A 24,569-nucleotide genomic window follows, 5' to 3' on the forward strand; every position below is an offset into this window, starting at 1 on the left:
CCTACCATAAGCCGTCTCCAACATTGTTTTACATAATTTGGCAGTACGTCCAAGAGGCCTCACAGACCATGTGTAACCACACCAGCCCAGGACCTCCACATCCGGCTTCTTCACCTGCAGGATTGTCTGAGGAGTATTTCTGTCTGTAATAAAGCCCTTTTTTGGGGAAAACCATGTTCTAGCTCCCTCCCAGGCTCACCAATGGCTGTGCCCCTGCCTAGACATGTGAAATCCATAGATTAGGATCTAATGACTCATTTCCATCTCTGAACTGTAACTCAGTAAAACATTTGAAATTTTTGCATGTTGCGTTTATATTTTTGTTCAGCAGTTGGAAATGAATGTACTTCTGGTGTACCAAAATGCAACGATGCTGTCTCAATTACACCAACAGCGTATTGCGTTTTGGTACACCAGAAGTACATTTAATTTCCAATGGAACTCTTTGTTTGCCTTGCAGCATTGCGTTGTAGAGGCGCATATGTTGGATTTATCGAATTTATGTATCAAGTTGTATGTGTAAAAGGCTTGAAGGAAATGGTAGCAGAAGGTGGTGACATGCCTTGATCACACCATTAGTGTTTAGCTCAAAATAGTATGCAGCATCATCTGGAAATGGTAGCAATACGCCTTGATCACACCAATATTGAGGAGCAAATATTATGCAGCATCATCTGGATATGTGTGTTAAACATTCACCTTCTGCTACCATTTCTGTCAAGCCGCCTATGCATACAGTTTGACGCATACCTATGCACCAACATAACGCCCAACTGTCTCTGCAACGCAATGCTGCATGTTTCTAGTGTTACAAATGCAACACTCTATCAGTGTGTTCGAAGCGTAGGTCCGGTCCATGCTCCACCCCGGGCATTTTGTGTTGCCAAGTCTTTGTCCGGAACTCGCAATTCTGGCTATCCAGTGGGACTTTGCTATGCGCTTAGCCTCAGGACTTCAGCACGCCTAGCGTATAATACAGTCTAGTGTCCTGTCTGTAAAGAAACTGTAGCTCGCTGAAGATTGCAAACATTTTCGGTCATTTTGTTTTATTTATAAAAAACTTATTTTATTTTTCCTCCCCATCATTGTCCTTCGTTGGAATCGAAGTCGAGGTGGATGCAACTTTACAGATACATTATAAAAACAAGTTTGGCTGTTTTCGTTTGGTTGCCTATTTTAGGAAAATTGTAATACGTTTGAAACTTTTGTTCCCTGCTTTTTGATTCTATGGGAGAGTTTGGAACTCGAAAAACATTTTGAAGACTAAACGCTACTTTTTTTTTACAACATTGGCTTCATGTTTCCCATATATGTATAGTTTTAAGGTAGCACAAGCACGTTTGAATTAAGAATCCGGTTAGCTAGTCAACCAATTCGGTAACTTTTAGAGCTTTAGCTAGTAGCCAGTGAAGTGTAAGGAAATCTGGGTCTCCATGAATAAATCCCAACATGCGAGTTGAAACTGTCCTTGTAACCTAATACAGCTGAACGCTTTTCTCGTGTTTTTTTGTGCCCATAACATTTTTATTTTATTTAACCGACTCAATGAACACGATGTTAGTGTTCTCTACGGTTTACACATTGGCCCTGCTTTTTGTTTCGACGAAGGCTGAGCCCAATTCGAAAAGCTGCATTGAAGTTAGGGCTGCATACAGTTCCAAAGGCTTCAACATCAATGACGTTCCCAACAAAGGGGTACACGGTAAGTTTGCCTTAAATCTGGTTCCTGACTAATTTCAACGTTTTCTATTTCATTTAGGCCAGAACCATATAATGCTACTGTTAAGTGTGTTTGTTCATTCATGTAGGTGTGATTGTCTGTGTTACGTCTTTCCATGAAGATCATTTATGCGTGAATTGTGAAATTTTAAAGCTAAAATGCTACAATCAAGTTCACTTGTAACGTTATTATGTAACAATGTAACGTTTGTGAGGTTTAAAGTAACACCCATCTGAAAATAATTTGATAGGCTTAGGCTATGTTAAACTGCCTATCGTTCTACAATCTTCTACCGAAGTTGGGTGATTTGAAATTAACAAAAAGTGGTCCTAGTATTCATATGACAATCATTAATGAATAGCCTAATTGGCTTAAATAACTAAACTCACAACCCCCCCGAAACTCCTTTTAATTATAAAATCGGTGTTTTGAGTAAAACATTTATTACGGGCACGACTGGACAGTTTCTTGATATTCACCGAAATAATAACGAGACTGAATACGGTCTGCGGAGCAAATGAGTTTGACACCCCTGGGCTAAATTTGCATGGTTGTTGTTGCCTTATGCTGCATTTAGACGAGGAAAGCAAAAACCACAATAAACACTGACTGCAAACGCAAGACGGTATGCGTTGCTATGGTGATTTTAGTAAATAAACCGTGCAGATCAACATCCGTTAGAAAACAACGCTATTGCAGAAGTTACAATATGTGTCCCGTGGCGGCTGACAAAATTCACCGCCAGCCTCAATGGCATTTACCTTATTTCTCGAATTGACAACAATAACATCTGGTTTAACCGCTACATCATACCATCTAAACGCAGCATTACTTTTGTTTTTACTATATTCCACAGCAAAAATAAACAGCAAATACTTGCCTCCTTCATTTATGATTTTTCTTCTTCTGATTTACAACTACAGGAACTAAAACAATACACAAACTGTGCAGTCCACTTGTATACCCTGTCTTCCGAAGTAGTGTCTTTGCGGCCCTTATTACCTGCGGTGGTGTGGAGGAAAACGTGGATATGTATTTGACATAAGAAGTCAATTTTGAGCATGCCACACAGTCTCTATCGGGGTAATAGTCTGTTAGATGTTTTTATTTGATTGTAAGACAGACAGGTACTTTTAAGACCAGATTTTTGGGGAAACAAAAAACATTACATCTTTTTAAATAGTATAACATCTTATTATTTACGCAACTTTCTCAAAGAAATCATCCTTAATGTCCCATGTGTTTTTTTTTGTCCCTCCGTCTTTTTCTGGTCGGAAAATGATTAGTCCCACGTGCGCACAGACCCCAGCCAAAGTTAACCCTCAATAGGCTGCCCATTTAGTAAATAATGTATAGTTTCACTTCCTGTTGGAAGTAATGCACATTTTGGGGGAGATTCTAAATGGTTGTACAGGGGAGCCGAGAGTGGTGGTGGGGGGCTGGCTAAGAAATTCTTCCCTGAGCCCCACATACTTTAAATCCCACCCTCCTCTCATCCTTCCCTGTTTCAGTTTTTGGTTTATGTCAACTTTCAGGCCATATTAGATTTAGTGCTGCATGGATAATATGTTGAATGTGGTTCTGGTCTCCTTTTCTATAAGTCATGATGTCATATTATCCATATCTTCACTTTTAACAAACATGGTCATCAGCATGTTGGTTCTTTGCATCACCTATTAGTAGAATTCTCTATTCCAGCCACTGTGGCAGATTTAAAAAAATCTATCAGATTTTTTACCAGCGAAATAATTTTGACTCTAAAATTACTCCAACAAAACACAAAAAAAACACATGAGCGTGCTTTGGGATTTTTATAAAAGAAATGTATTGCTAGTAAGAAGTAATGTGGTATATTGTTTAATTTCATACATTCTTTGTGACCTGTTTTTTTTAAACCAAAATATCACAGAGAAACATTTCTGCCCCTTTAATGTTTACATTTTTTATTTAGCCAGGTAGGCTAGTTGAGAACAAGTTCTCATTTTTAACTGCGACCTGGCCAAGATAAAGCAAAGCAGTGTGCCAAAAACAACACAGTTACACATGGAATAAACAAACATACAGTCAATAACAATAGAGAAAAAAATATATATACAGTGTGTGCAAATGAGGTAAGATAAGGGAGGTAAGGCAATAAATAGGCCATAGTGGCAAAATAATTACAATTTAGCAATTAAACACTGGAGTGATCAATGTGCAGAAGATGAATGTGCAAGTCGAGATACTGGGGTGCAATGGAGCAAAAAAATAATTAATAGTATGGGGATGAGGTAGTTGGATGGGCTTATTTACAGATTGGCTGTGTGCAGTGATCTGTGAGCTGCTCTGACAGCTGGTGCTTAAAGTTAGTGAGGGAGATATGGGTCTCCAGCTTCAGTGATTTTTGCAATTTGTTCCAGTCATTGGCAGCAGAGAACTGAAAGAAAAGGCAGCCAAAGTAGGAATTGGCTTTGGGAGTAACCAGTGAAATATACCTGCTGGAGCGTGTGCTACGGGTGGGTGCTGCTATGGTAACAACCCATTGCATGCATGTTGATTTTGTCCATCCACACCAGACGTGATCAGGACACGCAGGTTGATATATCAAAACGAACTCTGAACCAACTATATTAGTTTGGGGACAGGTCGAAAAACATGAAACATTCTTGGACATTTAGCTAGCTAGCCTGCTGTTGCTAGCAAATTTGTCCTGGGATATAAACATTGGGTTGTTATTTTACCTGAAATGCACAATATCCTTTTTTTCTGGATCTTTGAATTTTAACCCATTTTGAGTCACACACAATCATGTGTTCTGTGCTCTGAAAATTAATCCACAAATAAAAGGAGAAACCTAGTTAGCTTCTAGTAATCTCTCCTCCAGTCTTCTTCTGTGAACCAACTTTTTAAGGTGCATTACTAACACCAATTAGAATGTGGACCTCAGTTCATCTTTCAATCACCCATGTGGGTATATGCTCCTAAAAACAAAAGAGATCGGAGAGGTGGGACTTGTAGCACGTCAATGCATCAAAAATCAAACCAAAATCTAATTTAGTGCCTGGCTATGCAGATGCTCGCGAGCAGTTTGGATGAAATGTTGGAAGAGTATGTATGTGTCAATTTATTTAGCAATGCTTGCGCACCCAGTGCAGGTGGTGTGGTCAGCATGTTAGTCTGACTAGTAGCAGTGTTATCTTCTCTTCCCTAGCAGAAAATAACCTAGCTTGTGAACAAAACCAATGTAAATAGCCAAGGAACACAAGGACAAAGTCTTACTTCAGTAGACTTTTGTTTCAAGTAAAATTAGACCAAATGAAATCAAATTGGTCACATGCATGTGTTTATCAGATGTAATTGCGGGTGTAGCGAAATGCTTGTGCTTCTAGTTCCGACAGTTATTAGTTATTGCTGCACTAAGTGTCTAACAAGTCATCTAACAACTTCACAACAAATACCTAATACACACAAATCTAAGTAAAGTAAAGGAATGGAATTAAGAATATATAAATATATGGATGAGCAATGTCAGAGCAGCATAGACTAAAATACAGTAGATATGTATTCAATACTATGAGATGAGTAATGCAAGATATGTAAACATTATTGAAGTTACTTTTTTTAACATTTTATTTAACTAGGCAAGTCGGACAAAAAGAACAAAGATTCTTATTAAGAACAAATTCTTATTTTCAATGACAGCCTAGGAACAGTGGGTTAACTGCCTTGTTCAGGGGCAGAACAACATTTTTACCTTGACAGCTCTGGGATTCAATCTAGCAACCTTTCGGTGACAAGTCCAATGCCCCATTGTTCCATTTATTAAAGTGGCCAATGATTTCAAGTCTGTATATAGGCAGCAGCATCTCTGTGCTAGTGATCGCTATTTAACAGTCTGATGGCTCTGAGATTGAAAAACAGCTTCTGTCTCTTTGTCACAGCTTTTATGTACCTGTACGGACATCGCTTTCTGGATGGTAGCGGGGTGAATAGGCAGTGGTTTGGGTGGTTGTTGTCCTTGAGGATCTTTTGGCCGCCTTGTGACATTGGGTGCTGTAGGTGCCCTGGAGGGCAGGTAGTTTGCCCCCAGTGATTCCTTGTGCAGACCGCACCACCCTCTGGAGAGCCCTGCGGTTGTGGGCGGTGCAGTTGCAGTACCAGGCAGTGATACAACCCGACAGGATGCTCTCAATTGTGCATCTGTAAAAGTTTGAGGGTTTAAGATGACAAGCCAAATTTCATTCTCCTAAGGTTGAAGAGGCGCTGTTGCGCCTTCTTCACCACACTGTCTGTGTGGGTAGACTATTTCAGTTTGTCAGTGATTTAGTTCAGAGTTCAGTGTGTCAAATCGGAGGGCATGTTGTCCGGTCCTCTGGCAGTCTCTATGGGGGTGCCACAGGGTTCAATTCTCGGGCCGACTCTTTTCTCTGTTAAATATCAATGATGTTGCTCTCGCTGCGGGCGATTTTCTGATCCACCTCTACGCAGACAACACCATTCTGTATACTTCCGGCCCTTCCTTGGACACTATCTAACCTCCAAACGAGCTTCAATGCCAATAAACACTCCTTTCGTGGCCTCCAACTGCTCTTAAACGCTAGTAAAACCAAACACATGCTTTTCAACCGTTCGCTGCCCTAACCCGCACGCCCGACCAGCATCACCAGCCTGGATGGTTCCGACCTAGAATATGTGGACATCTATAAGTACCTAGGTGTCTGGTTATACTGTAAACTCTCCTTCCAGACTCATATCAAACATCTCCAATCCAAAATCAAATCTAGAATTGGCTTTCTATTTCGCAACTAAGCCTCCTTCACTCACTCCGCCAAACTTACCCGAGTAAAACTGACTATCCTACCGATCCTCGACTTCGGCGATGTCATCTACAAAATAGCTTCCAATACTCTACTCAGCAAACTGGATGCAGTTTATCACAATGCCATCCTCTTTGTTACTAAAGCACCTTATACCACCCACCACCTGTATGCTCTCGTCGGCTGGCCTTCACTACATATTCGTCGCCAGACCCACTGGCTCCAGGTCATCTACAAGTCCATGCTAGGTAAAGCTCCGCCTTATCTCAGTTCACTGGTCACAATGGCAACACCCACCCGTAGCACGTGCTTCAGCAGGTGTGTCTCACTGATCATCCCTAAAGCCAACACATCATTTGGCCGCCTTTCCTTCCAGTTCTCTGCTGCCTGTGACTGGAACGAATTGCAAAAATCGCTGAAGTTGGAGACTTTTATCTCCCTCACCAACTTTAAACATCTGCTATCTGAGCAGCTAACCGATCGCTGCAGCTGTACATAGTCCATCGGTAAATAGCCCACCCAATTTACCTACCTCATCCCCATAATGTTTTTATTTATTTATTTTTCTGCTCTTTAGCACACCAGTATCTCTACCTGCACATGACCATCTGATTATTTATCACTCGTGTTAATCTTCTAAATTGTAATTGTTTGCCTCCCTCCTCATGCCTTTTGCCCACAATGTATATACTTTTTTGTTTTTTATGTATTTTTTTTTCTCTACTGTGTTATTGACTTGTTTATTGTTTACTCCATGTGTAACTCTGTGTGGCTGTCTGTTCACACTGCTATGCTTTATCTTGGCCAGGTCGCAGTTGTAAATGAGAACTTGTTCTCAACTAGCCTACCTGGTTAAATAGAGGTTAAATAAAATAAATATGTACGCTGAGGAACTTAACTTTCCACCTTGTCCACTGCTGCCCCATCGATGTGGATAGGAGGGTGCTCCCTCTACTGTTTCCTGAAGTCCACGATCATCTTTGTTTTGTTGACGTTGAGTGAGAGGTTATTTTCCTGACACCACACTCCCGAGCCCTCACCTCCTCCCTGTAGTCAATAAACAGCATTCTTACATAGGTATTCCTCTTGTCCAGATGGGATTGTGCAGTGTGATAGTGATTGCATCATCTGTGGACCTATGGGGTGGTAAGCAAATTGAAGTGGGTCTAGGGTATCAGGTAAGGTAGAGGTAATAGGATCCTCGACTAGTCTCTCAAAGCACTTCATGAAGACAGAAGTGAGTGCTTTGAGGCGATAGTCATTTATATCAGTTTCCTTTGCATTCTTGGGTACAGGAACAATGGTGGCCATCTTGAAGCATGTGGGGACAGCAGACTGGGATAGGGATAGGGAGAGATTGAATATGTTTGTAAATACACCAGACAGCTGGTCAGCGCATGCTCTGAGGACGCAGTTTGGGATGCCGTCTGGGCCGGCAGTCTTGCAAGGGTTAACATGTTTAACTTTTTATGGCTGTAGGGGCAGTATTGAGTAGCTTGGATGAAAGGTGCCCATATCAAACGGCCTGCTCCTCAGTCGTAATTGCTAATATTTGCATATTTGTATTAGTATTGGATAGAAAACACACTGAAGTTTCTAAAACTGTTTGAATTTTGTATATGAGTATAACAGAACTCGTATAGCAGGCAAAAACCTGTGAAATTCCACTTCCTGTTTTTTTCTGGAGGTGTCAGATTTTCAACCAAGGTCTCATTGAAATTACAGCGATATGGATGGGTTTTCACTTCCTACGCATTCCACTAGATGTCAGCAGTCAATAGAACTGATGACTCTGACTCCAATGTGAAGGGGGGTTGATTGACACAGGAAATAGTCACTACAGCCATGAGTGGACCATGCTTTCACCTGGTGCGTTCACAGGGGAAGGACTTGCGTTCCACCGCTCATCTGAAGTAATTCTAATTTTCCGGTTGGAACGTTTTTCAAGATATATGTAAACAACATTGTAAAGATTGATTCAGTACATCGTTTGACATGTTTCTACTGACTGTTACGGAACTTTTGGACATTTCGTCACGTTATACCGAAGTAGCGTGTTTGGACATAAATAACAGACATTTTCGAACAAATCAAGCATTTATTGTGGACCTGGGATTTGTAGGACTGCATTCTGATGAAGTTCATCAAAGGTAAGGAAACATTTATCATGTATTTTCTGGTTTCTGTTGACTCCAACATGGAGGCTAATTTGACTACTGTTCTGAGCGCCGTCTCAGATTATTTTCATGGGTTGCTTTTTCCGTCAACTTTTTTTAAAATCTGACACAGCGGTTGCATTAAGGAGAGGTATATCTATAATTCCATAACTTGTATAACTTGTATTATCTACATTTATGATGAGTATTTCGGTTGAAACGATGTGGCTATGCAAAATCACTTGATGTTTTTGGAACTAGTGAATCTAACGCGCCAATGTAAACTCAGATTTTTTGATATAAATATGAACTTTATCAAAGAAAACATGCATATATTCTGTAACATGAAGTCCTATGCGTGTCGTCTGATGAAAAGATAATTCAAGGTTAGTGATTAATTTATCTTTATTTCTGGTTTTTGTGAATGCTATATTTCGCTGGAAAATGGCTGTGCTTGGTGTTTGGTGGAGACCTAACAATCGTTTGTAGTGCTTTCACTGAAAAGCCTATTTGAAATTGGACACTTTGGTGGGATTAACAACGGGAATAGCTTTAAAATGATATCAGACACATGCATGTTTTAGGAATTGTAATTATGAGATTTCTGTGGTTTGAATTTGGCGCCCTCTATTTTCACTGGTAGTTGTCATATCAATCCCGGTAACGGGATTTCAGCCATAACAGGTTAAATGTCTTGCTCATTTTGGCCACAGAGAAGGAGAGCCCACAGTTCCTTGGTAGCGGGCTGCGTCGGTTGGACTGTGTTATCCTCAAAGTGAGCAAATAACGTGTTTAGCTTGTCTAGAAGCAAGAAGTCGATGTCTGCGACGTGGCTGGTTTTCCTTTTCTAGTCCGTGATCGTCTGTTGACCCTGACACATACGTCTTGTGTCTGAGCCGTTGAATTGCAACTCCACTTTGTCTACTGATGTTTTGCTTGTTTGATTGCCTTGCGGAGGGAATGACTACTCTGTGTTCTGCCATATTTCCAGTGAACTTGCCATGGTTAAATGCGGTGGTTCACACTTTCAGTTTTGCTCAAATGCTGCCATCTAACCACGGTTTCTGGTTAGGCTTGGTTTTAACTTCTTCGTGACAGGGGGCAGTATTTTCACGTCCGGATGAAATGCATGCCCAAATTCAAATGCATCCCCAGAAGATAAGATATGCATATTATTAGTAGATTTGGAGAGAAAACAATCTGAAGTTTCTAAAACTGTTTGAATCATGTATAACAGAACTTATTTAGCAGATGATACCCCAAGGACAAACCATTCTGTTTTTTTTGAGGTCACACTCTTTTCAATGTGGTTCCATTGGGAATCCAGATTTCTTAGGGACCTTCTTGCAGTCCCTATTGCTTCCACTGGATGTCAACAGTCTTTAGAAATTGGTTGAGGTTTTTCCTTTGTGTAATGAAGAAGTACGGCCATCTTGATCGAGGGTCACTTGAAGTGTACAGTTTGTTTTCCTCCTGTATTGAACACAGATCATTCCGTCTTTTATCGATTATTTATGTTAAAAAATACCTAAAGTTGTATTACGAAAGTAGTTTGAAATGTTTTGGCAAAGTTTACTGGTCACTTTTGAGATATTTTGTAGTCACGTTGCGCAAGTTGGAACCGGTGTTTTTCTGGATCAAACGACGTCTTGCTCCCAGACAAATTAACTTCTTGACGCTACCCATCCCGTTAGCAGGATAATTTTCATCAACAACCGCTGAATTACAAAGTGCCACATTCAAATAATATTATTACAAATATTCATGAAATCACAAGTGCAATATAGCAAAACACAGCTTAGCTTTTTGTTAATCCACCTGTCGTGTCAGATTTGAAAATATGCTTTAACAGCGAAAGCAATCCAAGCGTTTAAGTTTAGAGATCACTAGACAAAACATTATGAACACCTAGCATCAAAGTAGTTTGCTTTTCTGATTTTCATGACCAATCAAATTAATCACTTAACATCCGAAGATCATCAAAACGTTTCACTCACGAGACTCCCAGTTACAGAATAAATGTTCCTTTTGTTCCATAAAGTTATTTATTATATCCAAAATACCTCCGTTTATTTGGGCGTTATGCTCAGAAATCCACAGGCTCGAGCCGACACGACAACGCAGACACAAATTGCAAATAGTATCCGTAATGTCCACAGAAACATGTCAAACATTTTTTATAATCAACCTTAGGTTGTTTTGTAAAATATATAATCGATAATATATCAACCGTGACTGTCTTTTTCAGTAGGAGAGGGAGAGACAATGCCTGCCCAAGCTGTGTTGCGCAAGCAAAACTCATGCGAACACCCAGCTATCCACTACGAGATGTTATCTTTCTCGCTCCTTTTTCTAAATAAAAGCCTGAAACGATGTCTAAAGACTGACACCTTGAGGAAGCGATAGGAAAAGGAATCTGGTTGATATCCCTTTAAATGGAGCGAGGCAGGCTATGGAACATGGAGCTTTCAAAATAGAAGCCACTTCCTGGTTTGATTTTCCTCAGGTTTCGCCTGCAATATCAGTTCTGATATACTCACAGACAATATTTTGACAGTTTTGGAAACTTTTGTGTTTTCTATCCTAATCTGTCAATTATATGCATATTCTAGCATATGGGCCTGAGAAATAGGCAGTTTACATTGGGAATGTTATTTTTCCAAACATAAAAATATTGCCCCCTCGCTGAAAGAGGTTAAACAACTTCTTTGCTCGCTTTGAGGACAATACAGTGCCACTGACACGGCCCGCTACCAACGCCTGTGGGCTCTCCTTCACTGTGGGTAACACATTTAAGCGTGTTAACCCTCGCTAAGCTGCCGGCCCAGACGGCATCCCTAGCCGCGTCCTAACAGCATATGTAGACCAGCTGGCTGCTGTGTTTACGGACATATTCAATCAATCCCGATCCCAATGCTTCAAGATGGCCACCATTGTTCCTGTTCCCAAGAAAGCTAAGGTAACTGAAATAAATTACTATCGCCCCGTAGCACTCACCTCTGTCATCATGAAGTGCTTTGAGAGACTAGCCAAGGATCATATCACCTCCCCCCTACCTGATACCCTAGACCCATTCCAATTTGCTTGCCCAATAGGTCCACAGACGATGCAATCGGCAACACACTGCACACTACCCTATCCCATCTGGACAAGAGGAATACCTATGTAAGAATCCTGTTCATTGACTACAGCTCAGCATTCAACACCATAGTACACTCCAAACTCTCCTTTAAGCTCAACCCTGGGTCTCGACCCTGCCCTGTGCAACTGGGTCCTGGACTTTCCTCGGCGTACACATCACGGACGAACTGAAATGGTCCACCCACACAGACAGTGGTGAAGATGACGTGATAACGCCTCTTCAATCTCAGGAACCCAAAGAAATTTGTCTTGTCACCTAAAACACTCGCAAACTTTTACAGATGCACAATCGAGCGCATCCTGTCGGGCAATATCACCGCCTGGTACGGCAACTGCTCCGCCCACAACCGCAATGCTTTCCAGAGTGTTGTGCAGTCTGCACAATGCATCACCGGGGGCAAACTACCTGCCCTCCAGGACACATACACCACCCAATGTCACAGGAATGCCAAAAAGATCATCAAGGACAACAACCACCCGAGCCACTGCCTGTTCCCCCGCTATCATCCAGAAGGCGAGGTCAGTACAGGTGCATCAAAGCTGGGACCGAGAGACTGAAAAACAGCTTCCATCTCAAAGCCATCAGACTGGTAAACAGCCATCACTAACATAGTGGCTGCAGCCAACATACAGACTCAAATATCTGGCCACTTTAATACCTTTATTAAATGTATCACTAGTCACTTTAAATAACGCCACTTTAATAAATGTGTACATATCCTACATTGCTCATCTCATTCATATATATATATATATATATACACACACACACACTGTACTCTATACCATCTACTGCATCTTGCCTATGCCTTTCGGGCATCGCTCATCCATATATTTATATATGCATATTCTTATTCATTCCTTTACACTTGTGTGTATAAGGTAGTCGTTGTGAATTTGTTACTTGTTAGATATTACTGCACTGTCGGAACTAGAAGCACAAGCATCTCGCTACACTTGCATTAACATCTGCTAACCATGTGTATGTGACCAATAACATTTGATTTGATTTAGTTAGCTCGCTAGCATGGAAATAAATGTACTGAGTCAGAGCAAACATGGCTAGTTAACACAGCCTGATACCAGTGCTGATGTTGGCCTAAAATCATCATGTTTGTACAGCAGTATCTTCTAAATCAAATTGGAATAGATAAAGCATGACTATGTTGGTTACGTGAAGAAACATAATGTAGCTAAAGATTATAGGGTCCCTAGGAAACATTGACCATCACTTTGGTTCCTACCCTGTCACAATAACTCCTCCCTGGCATTTTCATCTGTTGTCATGTCAAACACTGTATTCTATTATTGTTCATATGCTAACTATAGAATTATTATAGACTTTCTATTTCCCATGATTCCGACAGTTCACCCAAGTGTTTTGATCTAAATCGCAAGTCAAATCGCAACTTCAACATTTGGTTAAAAATAAGCCCAAGTTGTTTTTTGTCCATATTGTGCAGGAGTGTGGAGATAATCTCAAATGAGTGCAGGATATATAGAAATTGATGGAAATGGAGGAAATAATTGTAGGTTGAATTGAACAGTATAAAACAATCAGAATGGAGAAAGACCCATTGAAATCACTTAGAATGTATGTGTTGCCACTGTAGGGTCACACTCTACTCAGAAAGCAAATTTAGAACATTTATCATTCAAAAACCTGAAATACTTTCAAACATTGGAAAAATACTCTTATGATAGTGCTGGGCGATATGGCCAAAATATTGGTTATTCTAAAGAAGAACATACTCTGAGCACATGACGTTCTATTCTACAAAGAACAATGCTGTTGTCTAACAGTCACAGAAACTTACTGAGGGAAAACATCCACCCTATAGACAATCAGGGACACCTCATAGAGACATATTCATACAGAGAACTTTGTCACAAGCAGCAACATTCAGGCCCTAGGCCTTCTATATGGAGTACCCTGTCTGTCTGCTACAGAGAGGTGTGTGTGTGTGGTGGGGGGGTGCATAGAATCACTGGCAGTGGCATAGAAAAATGTCAAGTGCTTTTCTACATAGTGGCAGGAGGGACCAGCTTTTCAAAAGAGGCAGAAAACAGAGCGGTTAACACTGACCAGATTGGTACCTACCATGTCAACGTCTCCTCATTCCATCCGGGCCATGCGCCACACTGCGTTTCTCTCTTTTCTATTTCTACTTAAGTGAAAAATCTGTTATGGTTTACACTGGCAGTTGGGCCTGATGTCATGCCTCAGGTATGGGGCAATGGCAAGGATCAAAGACTAAGGGGAGAATGGTGGGGTTATTTTCTCCTCTTCCTTTCTGCTGCAGGAACATCCCACTCGTAATCAGTCCGGTGCATTATGACTGAAGCTCAAAGCAACTATGACCTCAGCACATTGGCCTGTCAGTGAGCCAGTGAGTGAGTTGAAGAGGCTTAGTAGAGGAGTGGGAGCCTTCCCCTTCTGATTATCTTTGCTGGTGGCTGTGGGCTCTGCATATTTGTTTGGTAAATAGCAAGTTGTGTTATTGCAATGACATTTAGCAGATAAGAGTAGGCTTGGGGAACTGGGTCATATTAAATGTTATTTGTCGCATACACATATATTTAGCAGATGTTATAGCATAGAGTTGAAGTCCGATGTTTACATACACCTTAGCCAAATACATTTAAACTCATTTTTTCACATTTCCTGAAATTTGATCCTAGTAAAAATTCAGAAGTTTACATATACTCAATTAGTGTTTGGTAGCATTGCCTTTAAATTGTTTAACTTTGGTCAAATGTTATGGGTAGCCTTCCACAAGCTTCACACTATAAGTTGGGTGAATTCCCCCCCCCCCCCATTCCTCCAGACAGACCTGGCTTTGTGATGGCCACTCCAATACATTGACTTTGTTGTCCTTAAGCCATTTTGCCACAACTTTGGAAGTATGCTTGGGGTCATTTGCAAGGTAGCCTAGTGTTTAGAGCGTTGGACTAGTAACCGAAAGGTTGCAAGTTCATATCCCGAGCTGACAAGGTACAAATCTGTCGTTCTGCCCCTGAACAGGCAGTTAACCCACTGTTCCTAGGCCATCATTGAAAATAAGAATTTGTTATTAACTGACTTGCCTAGTTAAATAAAGGTAAAATAATATGTAAAAAAATTGCGACCAAGCTTGAACTTCCTGACTGATGTCTTGATGTTGCCTCAATATATCCGCATAATTTTCCTCCATCATGATTCCATCTATTTTGTGAAGCGCACTAGTCCCTCCTGCAGCAAGCCTCCCCTTTCCCCTCCAAGCATAACGATGGTCATTATGGCCAAACAGTTCTATTTTTGTTTCATCAGACCAGAGGATATTCTTCCAAAATGTATGATCTTTGTCCCCATCTGCAGTTGCAAACCATAGTCTGGCTTTTTTTATGGTTTTGCAGTTTTGAGCGACTTTGCTGAGCGACTTTTCAGGTTTTGTCGATATAGGACTCGTTTTTACTGTGGATATACAGTGAGGGGGAAAAAAGTATTTGATCCCCTACTGATTTTGTACGTTTGCCCACTGACAAAGAAATTATCCGTCTATAATTTTAATGGTAGGTTTATTTGAACAGTGAGAGACAGGTTTTTCTGGATTTTTTTGTTATTCTATGTCAAAAATGTTATAAATTGATTTGCATTTTAATGAGGGAAATAAGTATTTGACCCCCTCCTAATCAGAAAGATTTCTGGCTCCCAGGTGTCTTTTATACAGATAACGAGCTAAGATTAGGAGCACACTCTTAAAGGGAGTGCTCCTAATCTCATTTGTTACCTGTATAAAAGACACCTGTCCACAGAAGCAATCAATCAGATTCCAAACTCTCCACCATGGCCATTACCAAAGAGCTCTCCAAGGATGTCAGGGACAAGATTGTAGACTTACACGAGGCTTGAATGGGTTACAAGACCATCGCCAAACAGATTGGTGAGAAGGTGACAACAGTTGGTGCGATTATTTGCAAATGGAAGAAACACAAAAGAGCTGTCAATCTCCCTAGGCCTCTTTGGCATCAACTCAACTCGCCGTGTTTGGAGGAGGAGGAATGCTGCCTTTGACCCCAAGAACATCATCCACACCGTCAAACATGGAGGTGGAAACATTATGCTTTGGGGGTGTTTTTCTGCTAAGGTGACAGGACAACTTCACCGCATCAAAGGGATGCTGGACGGGACCATGTACCGTGAGAACCTCCTTCCCAAAGCCAGGGCATTAAAAATGGGTCGTGGATGGGTATTCCAGTATGACAATGACCCAAAACACACAGCCAAGGCAACAAAGGAGTGGCTCAAGAAGAAGCACATTAAGGTCCTGGGGTGGCCTAGCCAGTCTCTAGACCTTAATCCCATATAAAATCTCTGGAGGGAGTTGAAAGTTCGAGTTGCCAAATGTCAGCCTCGAAAACTTAAATTAAATTAAACTTTCATCCCCATATTGTTTTTGTTTTTTTGCTCTTTTGCATCCCAGTATCTCTACTTGCACATAATCATCTGCACATCTATCACTCCAGTTTTCATGCTAAATTGGAATTATTTGGCCACTATGGCGTATTTATTGCCTTCCTAATCTTACTACATTTGTACACACTTTATATATACTTTTCTATTGTATTATTGACTGTATATCTGTTTATCCCGAGTGTAACTCTGTTGTTTTTGTCACACTGCTTTGCTTTATCTTGGCCAGGTCACAGTTGTAAATGAGAACTTGTTCTCAACTGGCCTACCTGGTTATATAAAAAAATGTATTAAACATTTCCCTTAAGGTCAGTAATTTCTGTGAAACATTAAGAGACTCACCTAACCTCAGTGTTAAGTGAAACAGAACCACAAAATAAGTGACCTGCTTTCATTATTGCAGAGACAGTGTACCTAGCCTAGTCAGTGTCAGCCTAATCAGTAGAACTTGCCTTCTTCCTTATATTGATTTTATATCAATATATTACCAACGTTTTCCCCATAGTTCCTGGCACAAAAATCATGCTGTGTAACTATCATCAGACAAACCATGTTTGTTAAATGATAATTGTCATTACATGCCAAATACTTAAATATTTACCAGGAGGAATAGATATTGTGAACCTGGAGAGGATTTGTGTGTGTGTGTGTGTGTGTGTGAGAGAGACTGACTTGCTTGACCTGGGGTGATCTGGGGGCTAGTGCACATGCCTGCTGGCTCAGTGGTGTAGCAGCAGCCTTATCAGTATCCTGTCCCGTGGTGACCTGGCGGTATGGCAGCACTGTGACCTGTGTTCCTCCTGGCACCCGCCGCCTTATCCACATTCACAGACAAATAAGCTTATCATTCCCACCACAATCAAATTATATTTGTCCCACATGGCTCCCTATGTAGTGCACTCATTTTTGACCAGGGTGCCATTTGGAATGCAACCCAAGCCTGCCAGAGCATTGCACCTGGCAGACCTGAACCAACAAACCGAGTCCTTGTAGTTATGTTGTGCCGGTCTTGTACAGTAGCTAAATTATTTTAGGTCTGACCTGACACAATGGCTGGTGTTCAACTTATCTCAAGTATGTTATTTTTTTCAACATTCTAATCCTTTAATGTAACATTAGTACGACATTGATACTGAATTGTATTTTTTATTGAACCCTTATTTAACTAGGCAAGTCAGTTAAGAACAAATTATTTTTTACAATGACGGCCTAGGAAAAGTGGGTTAATTGCCTTGTTCAGGGGCAGAACGACAGATTTTTACCATATCAGTTTGGGGATTCGATCTAGCATCCTTTAGCTTACTGGCCCAACGCTCTAACCAATAGGCTACCTGCCGCCCCAATGATTACTGCATTGTTTGGTTTAGAGCTAGCAAGAAAGGCATTTAACTGTACGTGTGCACGTGCCATTAAAACGTGAAACATTGAGACGGATGACGTGTGTTCCCATTATAGATGTCAGCATTTGTTGTGGTATATCAGTAGCATCAGTGGAATGGCCCTGTGTTTTGTCTATCTATGGATTAAGAGGTCACACTGCCATCTCTCACTATCCCTCACACCATCGGGCTGGCCCAATCCTCACCCCACTGCACCAGTGAGTGACAGATCAGTGGGGAGTGGATGCAGTGTGTGGGAACAGTGGGGCACCCTCTTCCCCCCCCCCTTTTTTTAGGCTAGTCTGCCTCCCTCCATGCAACATTCCACACAAGACCCCCAAGACCCACCACAGGGTCCCTTGAGCTGGGAACAACAACAGAGGGAGAGAGGCCCGGAGTGATAGACTGAGGCACACACAGAAAGAGAGGTGGATTTGACTTGCAGAAAAAGAGGGGGAAAGGGATTTACTGGGTTACCAAGAAACAAAAAGTCTGTGTATGAGGGAGTGAGCGGTGAGCATGTGACACAGCTCAGGGAATTTAGAGAACATGGTCCTGGGTGAGATGCATGTGCTCTTATGACTCACTCTCGATCTCTCAATGTCAATTTAAGGGCTTTATTGGCATGGGAAACACATTTTTAACAATTTTAATAAACAATAAAACATTTAACAGTAAACATTACACTCACAAATGCTCCAAAATAATAGACTTAATGACATAATGACAAACAAAAATAGTTTAAATATTTTTTGCAAATGTATTACAAATAGAAAACATACCTTAATTCCACAAGTATTCAGACCCTCTGCTATGAGACTCAAAATTGAGCTCAGGTGCATCCTGTACATAGTTTCTCAAGGATGATTAATCTACAACTTGATTGGAGTCCAGCTGTGATAAATTCAATTGATTGGACAGGCACACACCTGTCTATATAAGGTCCGACATTAGGTCGAAGGAATTGTCCGTAGAGCTCCGAGACAGGATTGTGTCAAGACACAGACCTGGAGAAGGGTACCAAAACATTTATGTGCAGCATTGAAGGTCCCCATCATTCTTAAATGGAAGATGTTTGGAACTAGAGGTCGATGATTAATTCGGGCCAATTTCAAGTTTTTTATAACAATCGGTAATCTGCATTTTTGGATGCTGATTGCACTCCACGAGGAGACTGCGTGGCTGGCTGACCATCTGTTGCGAGAGTGCAGCAAGGAGCCAAGGTAGGTTGCTAGATAGCATTTCGCTTACCTTATAAAAACACAATCAATCTTCACATAATCACTAGTTAGTTAACCTCTCTAGGGTATGTGGGACGCCGTCCTACCTGGCCAACATCCAGTGAGACTGCATAGCACCAAATTCAAACACAGAAATACTCATTATAAAAATGTAGAAAAGAGACAACTATTTTACATAATCTTTAAACCTAACTTCTTGTGAATCCAACCGGTGTCAGATTTCAAAAATGCTTTGCGGCGAAAGCATACCTTACGATTATTTGAGAACATAGCCCAGCAGACAAATCATTACAAACAGTAACCAGCCAAGTAGAAGAGTTACACAAGTCAGAAATAGAGAAAATTAATCACTTAACTTTGATCTTCATATGTTTGCACTCAGAAGACAATTTATTCAGTAAATGTTCCTTTTGTTCTGTAAAGTCTCTTTATATCCGAAAACCTCCGTTTTGTTCGTTTTCTTCAGTAATCAACAGGCTCAAACGCAGTCACAAAACAAATTGTATCTGTAAAGTTCATAGAAACATGTCATACGATGTTTGGATTCTATCCTCAGGTTGTTTTTAGTCTAAATAATCAATATTTCAACCGGACAATAACGTTGTCAATATAAAAGGTAAACAAGAAAGGCACTCTCTCGGTCGTGCGCATGAAAAAGCTGTGACACGGCAAGGTCCACTCATTCAGACTGCTCTTATTCCCCCATTTTTCAGAATACAAGCCTGAAATAATTTCTAGACTGTTGACATCTAGTGGAAGGCATAGGAACGGCAATTTGAGTCCTAAGTCAATGGATACGGCAATGGCATTGAATAGAAAACACCCAAAAATATATATCCTACTTCCTGAATGGATTTTTCTCAGGCTTTTGCCTGCCAAATCAGTTATTTTATACTCAGACATTATTTTAACTATTTTGGAAACTTTCAAGTGTTTTCTATCCAAATCTACTAATTATATGCATATTCTATCTTCTGGGCCTGAGTAGAAGGCAGTTTAATTTGGGCATGCTTTTCATCCAAAATTCCAAATGCTGCCCCCTACCCTAGAGAAGTTAACTACACATGGTTGATGATATTATTAGTTTAACTAGCTTGTCCTGTGTTGCATATAATCAATGCGGTGCCTTGTAATTTATCATCAAATCACAGCCTACTTCGCCTAACAGGTGATGATTTAACAAGCGCATTCGTGAAAAAAGCACTGTCGTTGCACCAATGTACCTAACCATGAACATCAATGCCTTTTCTTAAAATCAATACACTTGTTTTTTTAAACCTGCATATTTAGTTAATATAAATTCATGTTAGCAGGCAATATTAACTAGGGAAATTGCATCAGTTCTCTTGCGTTCTGTGCAAGCAGAGTATATGCAGCAGTTTGGGCCGCCTGGCTCGTTGCAAACTGTGTGAAGACCATTTCTTCCTTACATTTACATTTACATTTAAGTCATTTAGCAGACGCTCTTATCCAGAGCGACTTACAAATTGGTGAATTCACCTTCTGACATCCAGTGGAACAGCCACTTTACAATAGTGCATCTAAATCATTAAGGGGGGGTGGTGAGAAGGATTACTTATCCTATCCTAGGTATTCCTTGAAAGGTGGGGACCACTCCGCTGTCCTTCGTGAGGGAGTTTGTTCCACCATTAACAACAGTTTTGACTGGGCTGATTAATTAATTGGCCAGAATTGTACACAATTATGACATAACATTGCACAACCTTCAATGTAACAGCAATATTTAGACTTAGGGATGCCACCCGTTCGATAAAATACAGAACGGTTCTGTATTTCACTGAAAGAATAAATGTTTTGTTTTTGAAATTATAGTTTCTTAATTTGACCATATTAATGACCTAAGGCTTGTATTTCTGTGTGTTTTTATTATATTATAATTAAGTCTATGATTTGATAGAGCAGTCTGAGTGGTGGTAGACAGCGACAGGCTCGTATGCAGCACTTTCCTGCGTTTGCCAGCAGCTTTTCGCAATGCTTGAAGCACAGTGCTGTTTATGACTTCAAGCCTATCAACTCCCGAGATTAGGCTGGTAATACTGTAGTACCTATAAGAACATCCAATAGTCAAAGGTAAATGAAATACAAATGGTATAGAGAAATAGTCCTATAATTCCTATAACTACAATATTCCCAGTTAAGAAGTTTTAGGTTGAAGACTCATGTTAAAGGAACCACCAGCTTTCATATGTTCTCATGTTCTGAGCAAGGAACTTAAACATTAGCCTTTTTACATGGCACATATTGCACTTTTACTTTCTTCTCCACTGTTTTTGTGTTATTAAACCAAATCAAACATGTTTCATTATTTATTTGAGACTAAATTGATTTTATTTATGTATAATATTAAGTTAAAATAGGTGTTCTTTCAGTATTGTTGTAATTATTTTATATATTAATCAGTATCGGATTTGTTTGGTCCTCCAACAATCGGTATCGGTTTTGTAAAATCCTAATCAGTTGACGTCTATTTGGAACCACCAAGACTCTTCATAGAGCTGGCCGCTTGGCCAAACTGAGCAATCGTGGGGAGAAGTGCCTTATTCTGGGAGGTGACCAAGAACCCAATGGTCACTGACAGCTCCAGAGTTCCTCTGTGGAGATGGGAAAACCTTCCAGAAGGACAACCATCTCTGCAGCACTCCACCAATGTGATGAATCCAAGAATAAAATCTCTTTTGGCCTGAATGCCAAGTGTCACATCTGGAGGAAATCCGGCACCATCCCTTCGATGAAGCATGCGGGTGGCAGCATCATGCTGTGAGGATTTCTTTCAGCGGCAGGGACTGGGAGAGTAGTCAGGATCGAGGGAAAGATGAACGGAGCAAAGTAGAGAGAGATTCTTGATGAAAACCTGCTCAGGACCTCAGACTTGGGCAAAAGTTTGACCCGACGCACACAGCCAAGACAACACAGTAGTGGCTTTGGGGCAAGTCTCTGAATGTCCTTGAGTGGCCCAGCAGAGCCCGGACTTGAACCCGATGGAATATCTCTGGAGATACCTGAAAATAGCTTTGCAGCGACGCTCCATCCAACCTGGTAGAGCTTGAGAGGATCTGCAGGGAAGACTGGGAGAAACTCCCCAAAGAGTTTGCCAAGCTTGTATTGTCATACTCATGAAGACTCGAGGCTGCAAAAGGTGCTTCAACAGGGTACTGAATAAAGGGTCTGAATACCTATGTAAATATATATTTATATATATATAATATATATAATATACATTTCTAAAAAACATTTTTGCTTTGTCATTATAGGTTATTGATGAGCAAATACATTTAAAAAAAATTCCCATGTAATGTCATGGGAATTCTTACACAGGGACACTAAGTCAATCTTAAATTAATAATTTGTTTATCATCAGCATGCTCAAGAGGTTCCAACCAACTCAATGCACCAAGTACACATGTCAATCAGGAGTTCCACCACGGACAGTCCAGTTAGTTCTCCTATATACAGACAAGTTATTTTTGCATGATTTAGCTTATTCATCATTCATAATTAATTTGTCATTAATGTTTGCATGACCAATACTGGGTCATGCATGTGACAGACCAATACCTCACGAGGCTTCTTCTCTCTTAACTGAGATTTCCCTTTCTCAAAACAAGGTTCTGAGTGTACTGTCAAATTGCAGATACTGATAGTGAGGATTTGTTCAGTCACATGCATTTAGCACAGGAATTGGTTATTAGAAAAGCACAAACTTAAACATTTCTAACACACTAACAAAATGTGGAAAAAGTGAAGTTCTGAATATACTGTATGTATGATCTATGTGTATGTTTCTTAATTTGTAGCATTGTGTAGCGATTGCCATCTATCCACATTGCAGAGATCAGCACAGCAGGCAAATGTGTGGCGAGCTGTCATTTGCCTCAGCACTTTTTTGATTTTTGATTTGGTTGATTTGGATTTGGTTTAATAAAAAATATTAAACCTGAAGAAGGCACAAGAAAACACCAAGAAACTTTGGTGTTTTGCCCAATAAATTACTGGGTGTTGGTATATGTAGTGTGCAACTCTCTCTTTTTATAGCTTACATTTTAATCACCTTTAGTCAGTACCTCTACACATATTAATTTTATCTGGGTGTGCGCCAGCTCATGCTTTTTATTAATGAATAATATTGACTTCAAAAAAAGGGGGACAAAGTACTTTTGTTTAGAGTGATTTGCCTCATGATTTGTTTGACAGGATTTGGTTTTCATCCTCCCTAGGATAATATATTACATTTAAAGCACTTTCCGTTATACTTGAATAGGGCGGCAAAGGCTCGGAAACATTCCAGTAAATTTCCAGATTTCCATGGGAAGTTAGGCCCTGGAATTTTCCTTAAATTCATCAAAGTTAGCTTAAAACAGTGAACCTTTTTTTGTGGGCTACACACAAGGCAATTCTAGGTTTTGTTTTAGTTAAACTATCCCCAATGGAATTGCAACCCCCTGCATGCACAATGCACTCTTCCATCACATGTACAGCTGATTCTCAAGATCTTGCACACTAATGATATGCTATTGAGCCCACACTACTGCACTGTCTGAGCCAAGGACTACAAGCTTTCTGGTAAGTTTTGATTACAATACTAGGTGGGGTGAATATATTTTATGACATACATGATTTTGTGTTAACTAGTAAATAGTAGCCTACAGCAAAGTGTGTTTAAATCATTTCTAACTTGTTAACAATTTCTTCTAGTTAGTTTTTGCTACCATGTGGGTGTTAGCTTGCTTGAGCCTGCTAACTGAGGAGTGTTGATTCACCGGTTTCCATTCATGTTTCATTTTAAAACATTTATCGTACAAAGGAGTTGTTTAATCTAAATGCTTAACTTTTTATCTGTACATCGAATTGTATTTGGGGTTTTTGAAACTTTTTTTCTAATCTTTACAGGAAAATGCCACGGGCACTATCTGATATATGGAGACATTTCACTGCAGCTAATGTAGATGGAAAAGCTGTGTACATTTGCAAAAACTGTGCCAAATCATATGTGAAGAATGCAATAAAGATGCAGAATCATCTGGCCAAGTGCATAAATATCCCTCAGTGCTCACAACAAGCAACCTCTGACAAAAGTCCCTCTACTTCTATTCGAGGTGAAAATTATGAATCAGACAGCTCATTGATAGCAACAGCTCATGGTCCTCCTGGAATCAGAAGTTATTTTGAATCAATGGAGGAACTTAGTCAGAGAAATGCTGATGAATGTCTTGCTCGAGCTGTGAATGCAACTGGTTCACCTCTGATCCTCAGAAATATGTATTGGAAGAGATTTCTGAATGTTCCCTTGATGGGTGGTCAAATGCTCGTGAGCAAGGAATAATTAACTTAATCTCCACCACTCAACCAATATACTACAACAGCCCAGACACAAGGGACAACAGACACACCGGTCTGCACATTGCAGATAAGCTGAAGGCAGTCCTCCTTGACCTTGGACAACAAAAGGTATTTGCACTGGTGACAGATAATGCTTCAAACATGAAGGCTGCTTGGTCTAAAGTGGAGTAGTCCTACCCTCACATCACACCCGTTGTCTGTGCTGCTCATGCATTGAATCTGCTCCTCAAGGACATCATGGCACTGACAACAATGGATACACTCTACAAGAGAGCCAAGGAAATGGTTAGGTATGTGAAGGGTCATCAAGTTATAGAAGCAATCT

The 24,569-nt window shown here is 40.5% G+C and overlaps 1 protein-coding gene across 3 annotated transcripts in view; it reads left to right on the forward strand.

Annotated features, from left to right (window-relative positions):
* The first annotated feature begins 878 nt into the window (after positions 1-878).
* Positions 879-24,569, forward strand: part of LOC135519927 (glypican-4-like) — an 89,485-nt gene continuing 65,794 nt past the window's right edge. The window contains exon 1 of one of the 3 annotated variants that reach the window (XM_064945148.1): positions 879-1,702. In XM_064945148.1, coding sequence (XP_064801220.1) covers positions 1,546-1,702 — 157 coding nt within the window. In that variant the 5' untranslated portion in view covers positions 879-1,545. The remainder of the gene's footprint in view (positions 1,703-24,569) is intronic. The other 2 variants (XM_064945146.1, XM_064945147.1) reach the window with 2 other exon arrangements.

Source organism: Oncorhynchus masou, chromosome 29 (genome assembly GCF_036934945.1).
Source record: "Oncorhynchus masou masou isolate Uvic2021 chromosome 29, UVic_Omas_1.1, whole genome shotgun sequence".
Taxonomy (NCBI): Eukaryota; Metazoa; Chordata; class Actinopteri; order Salmoniformes; family Salmonidae; genus Oncorhynchus; species Oncorhynchus masou.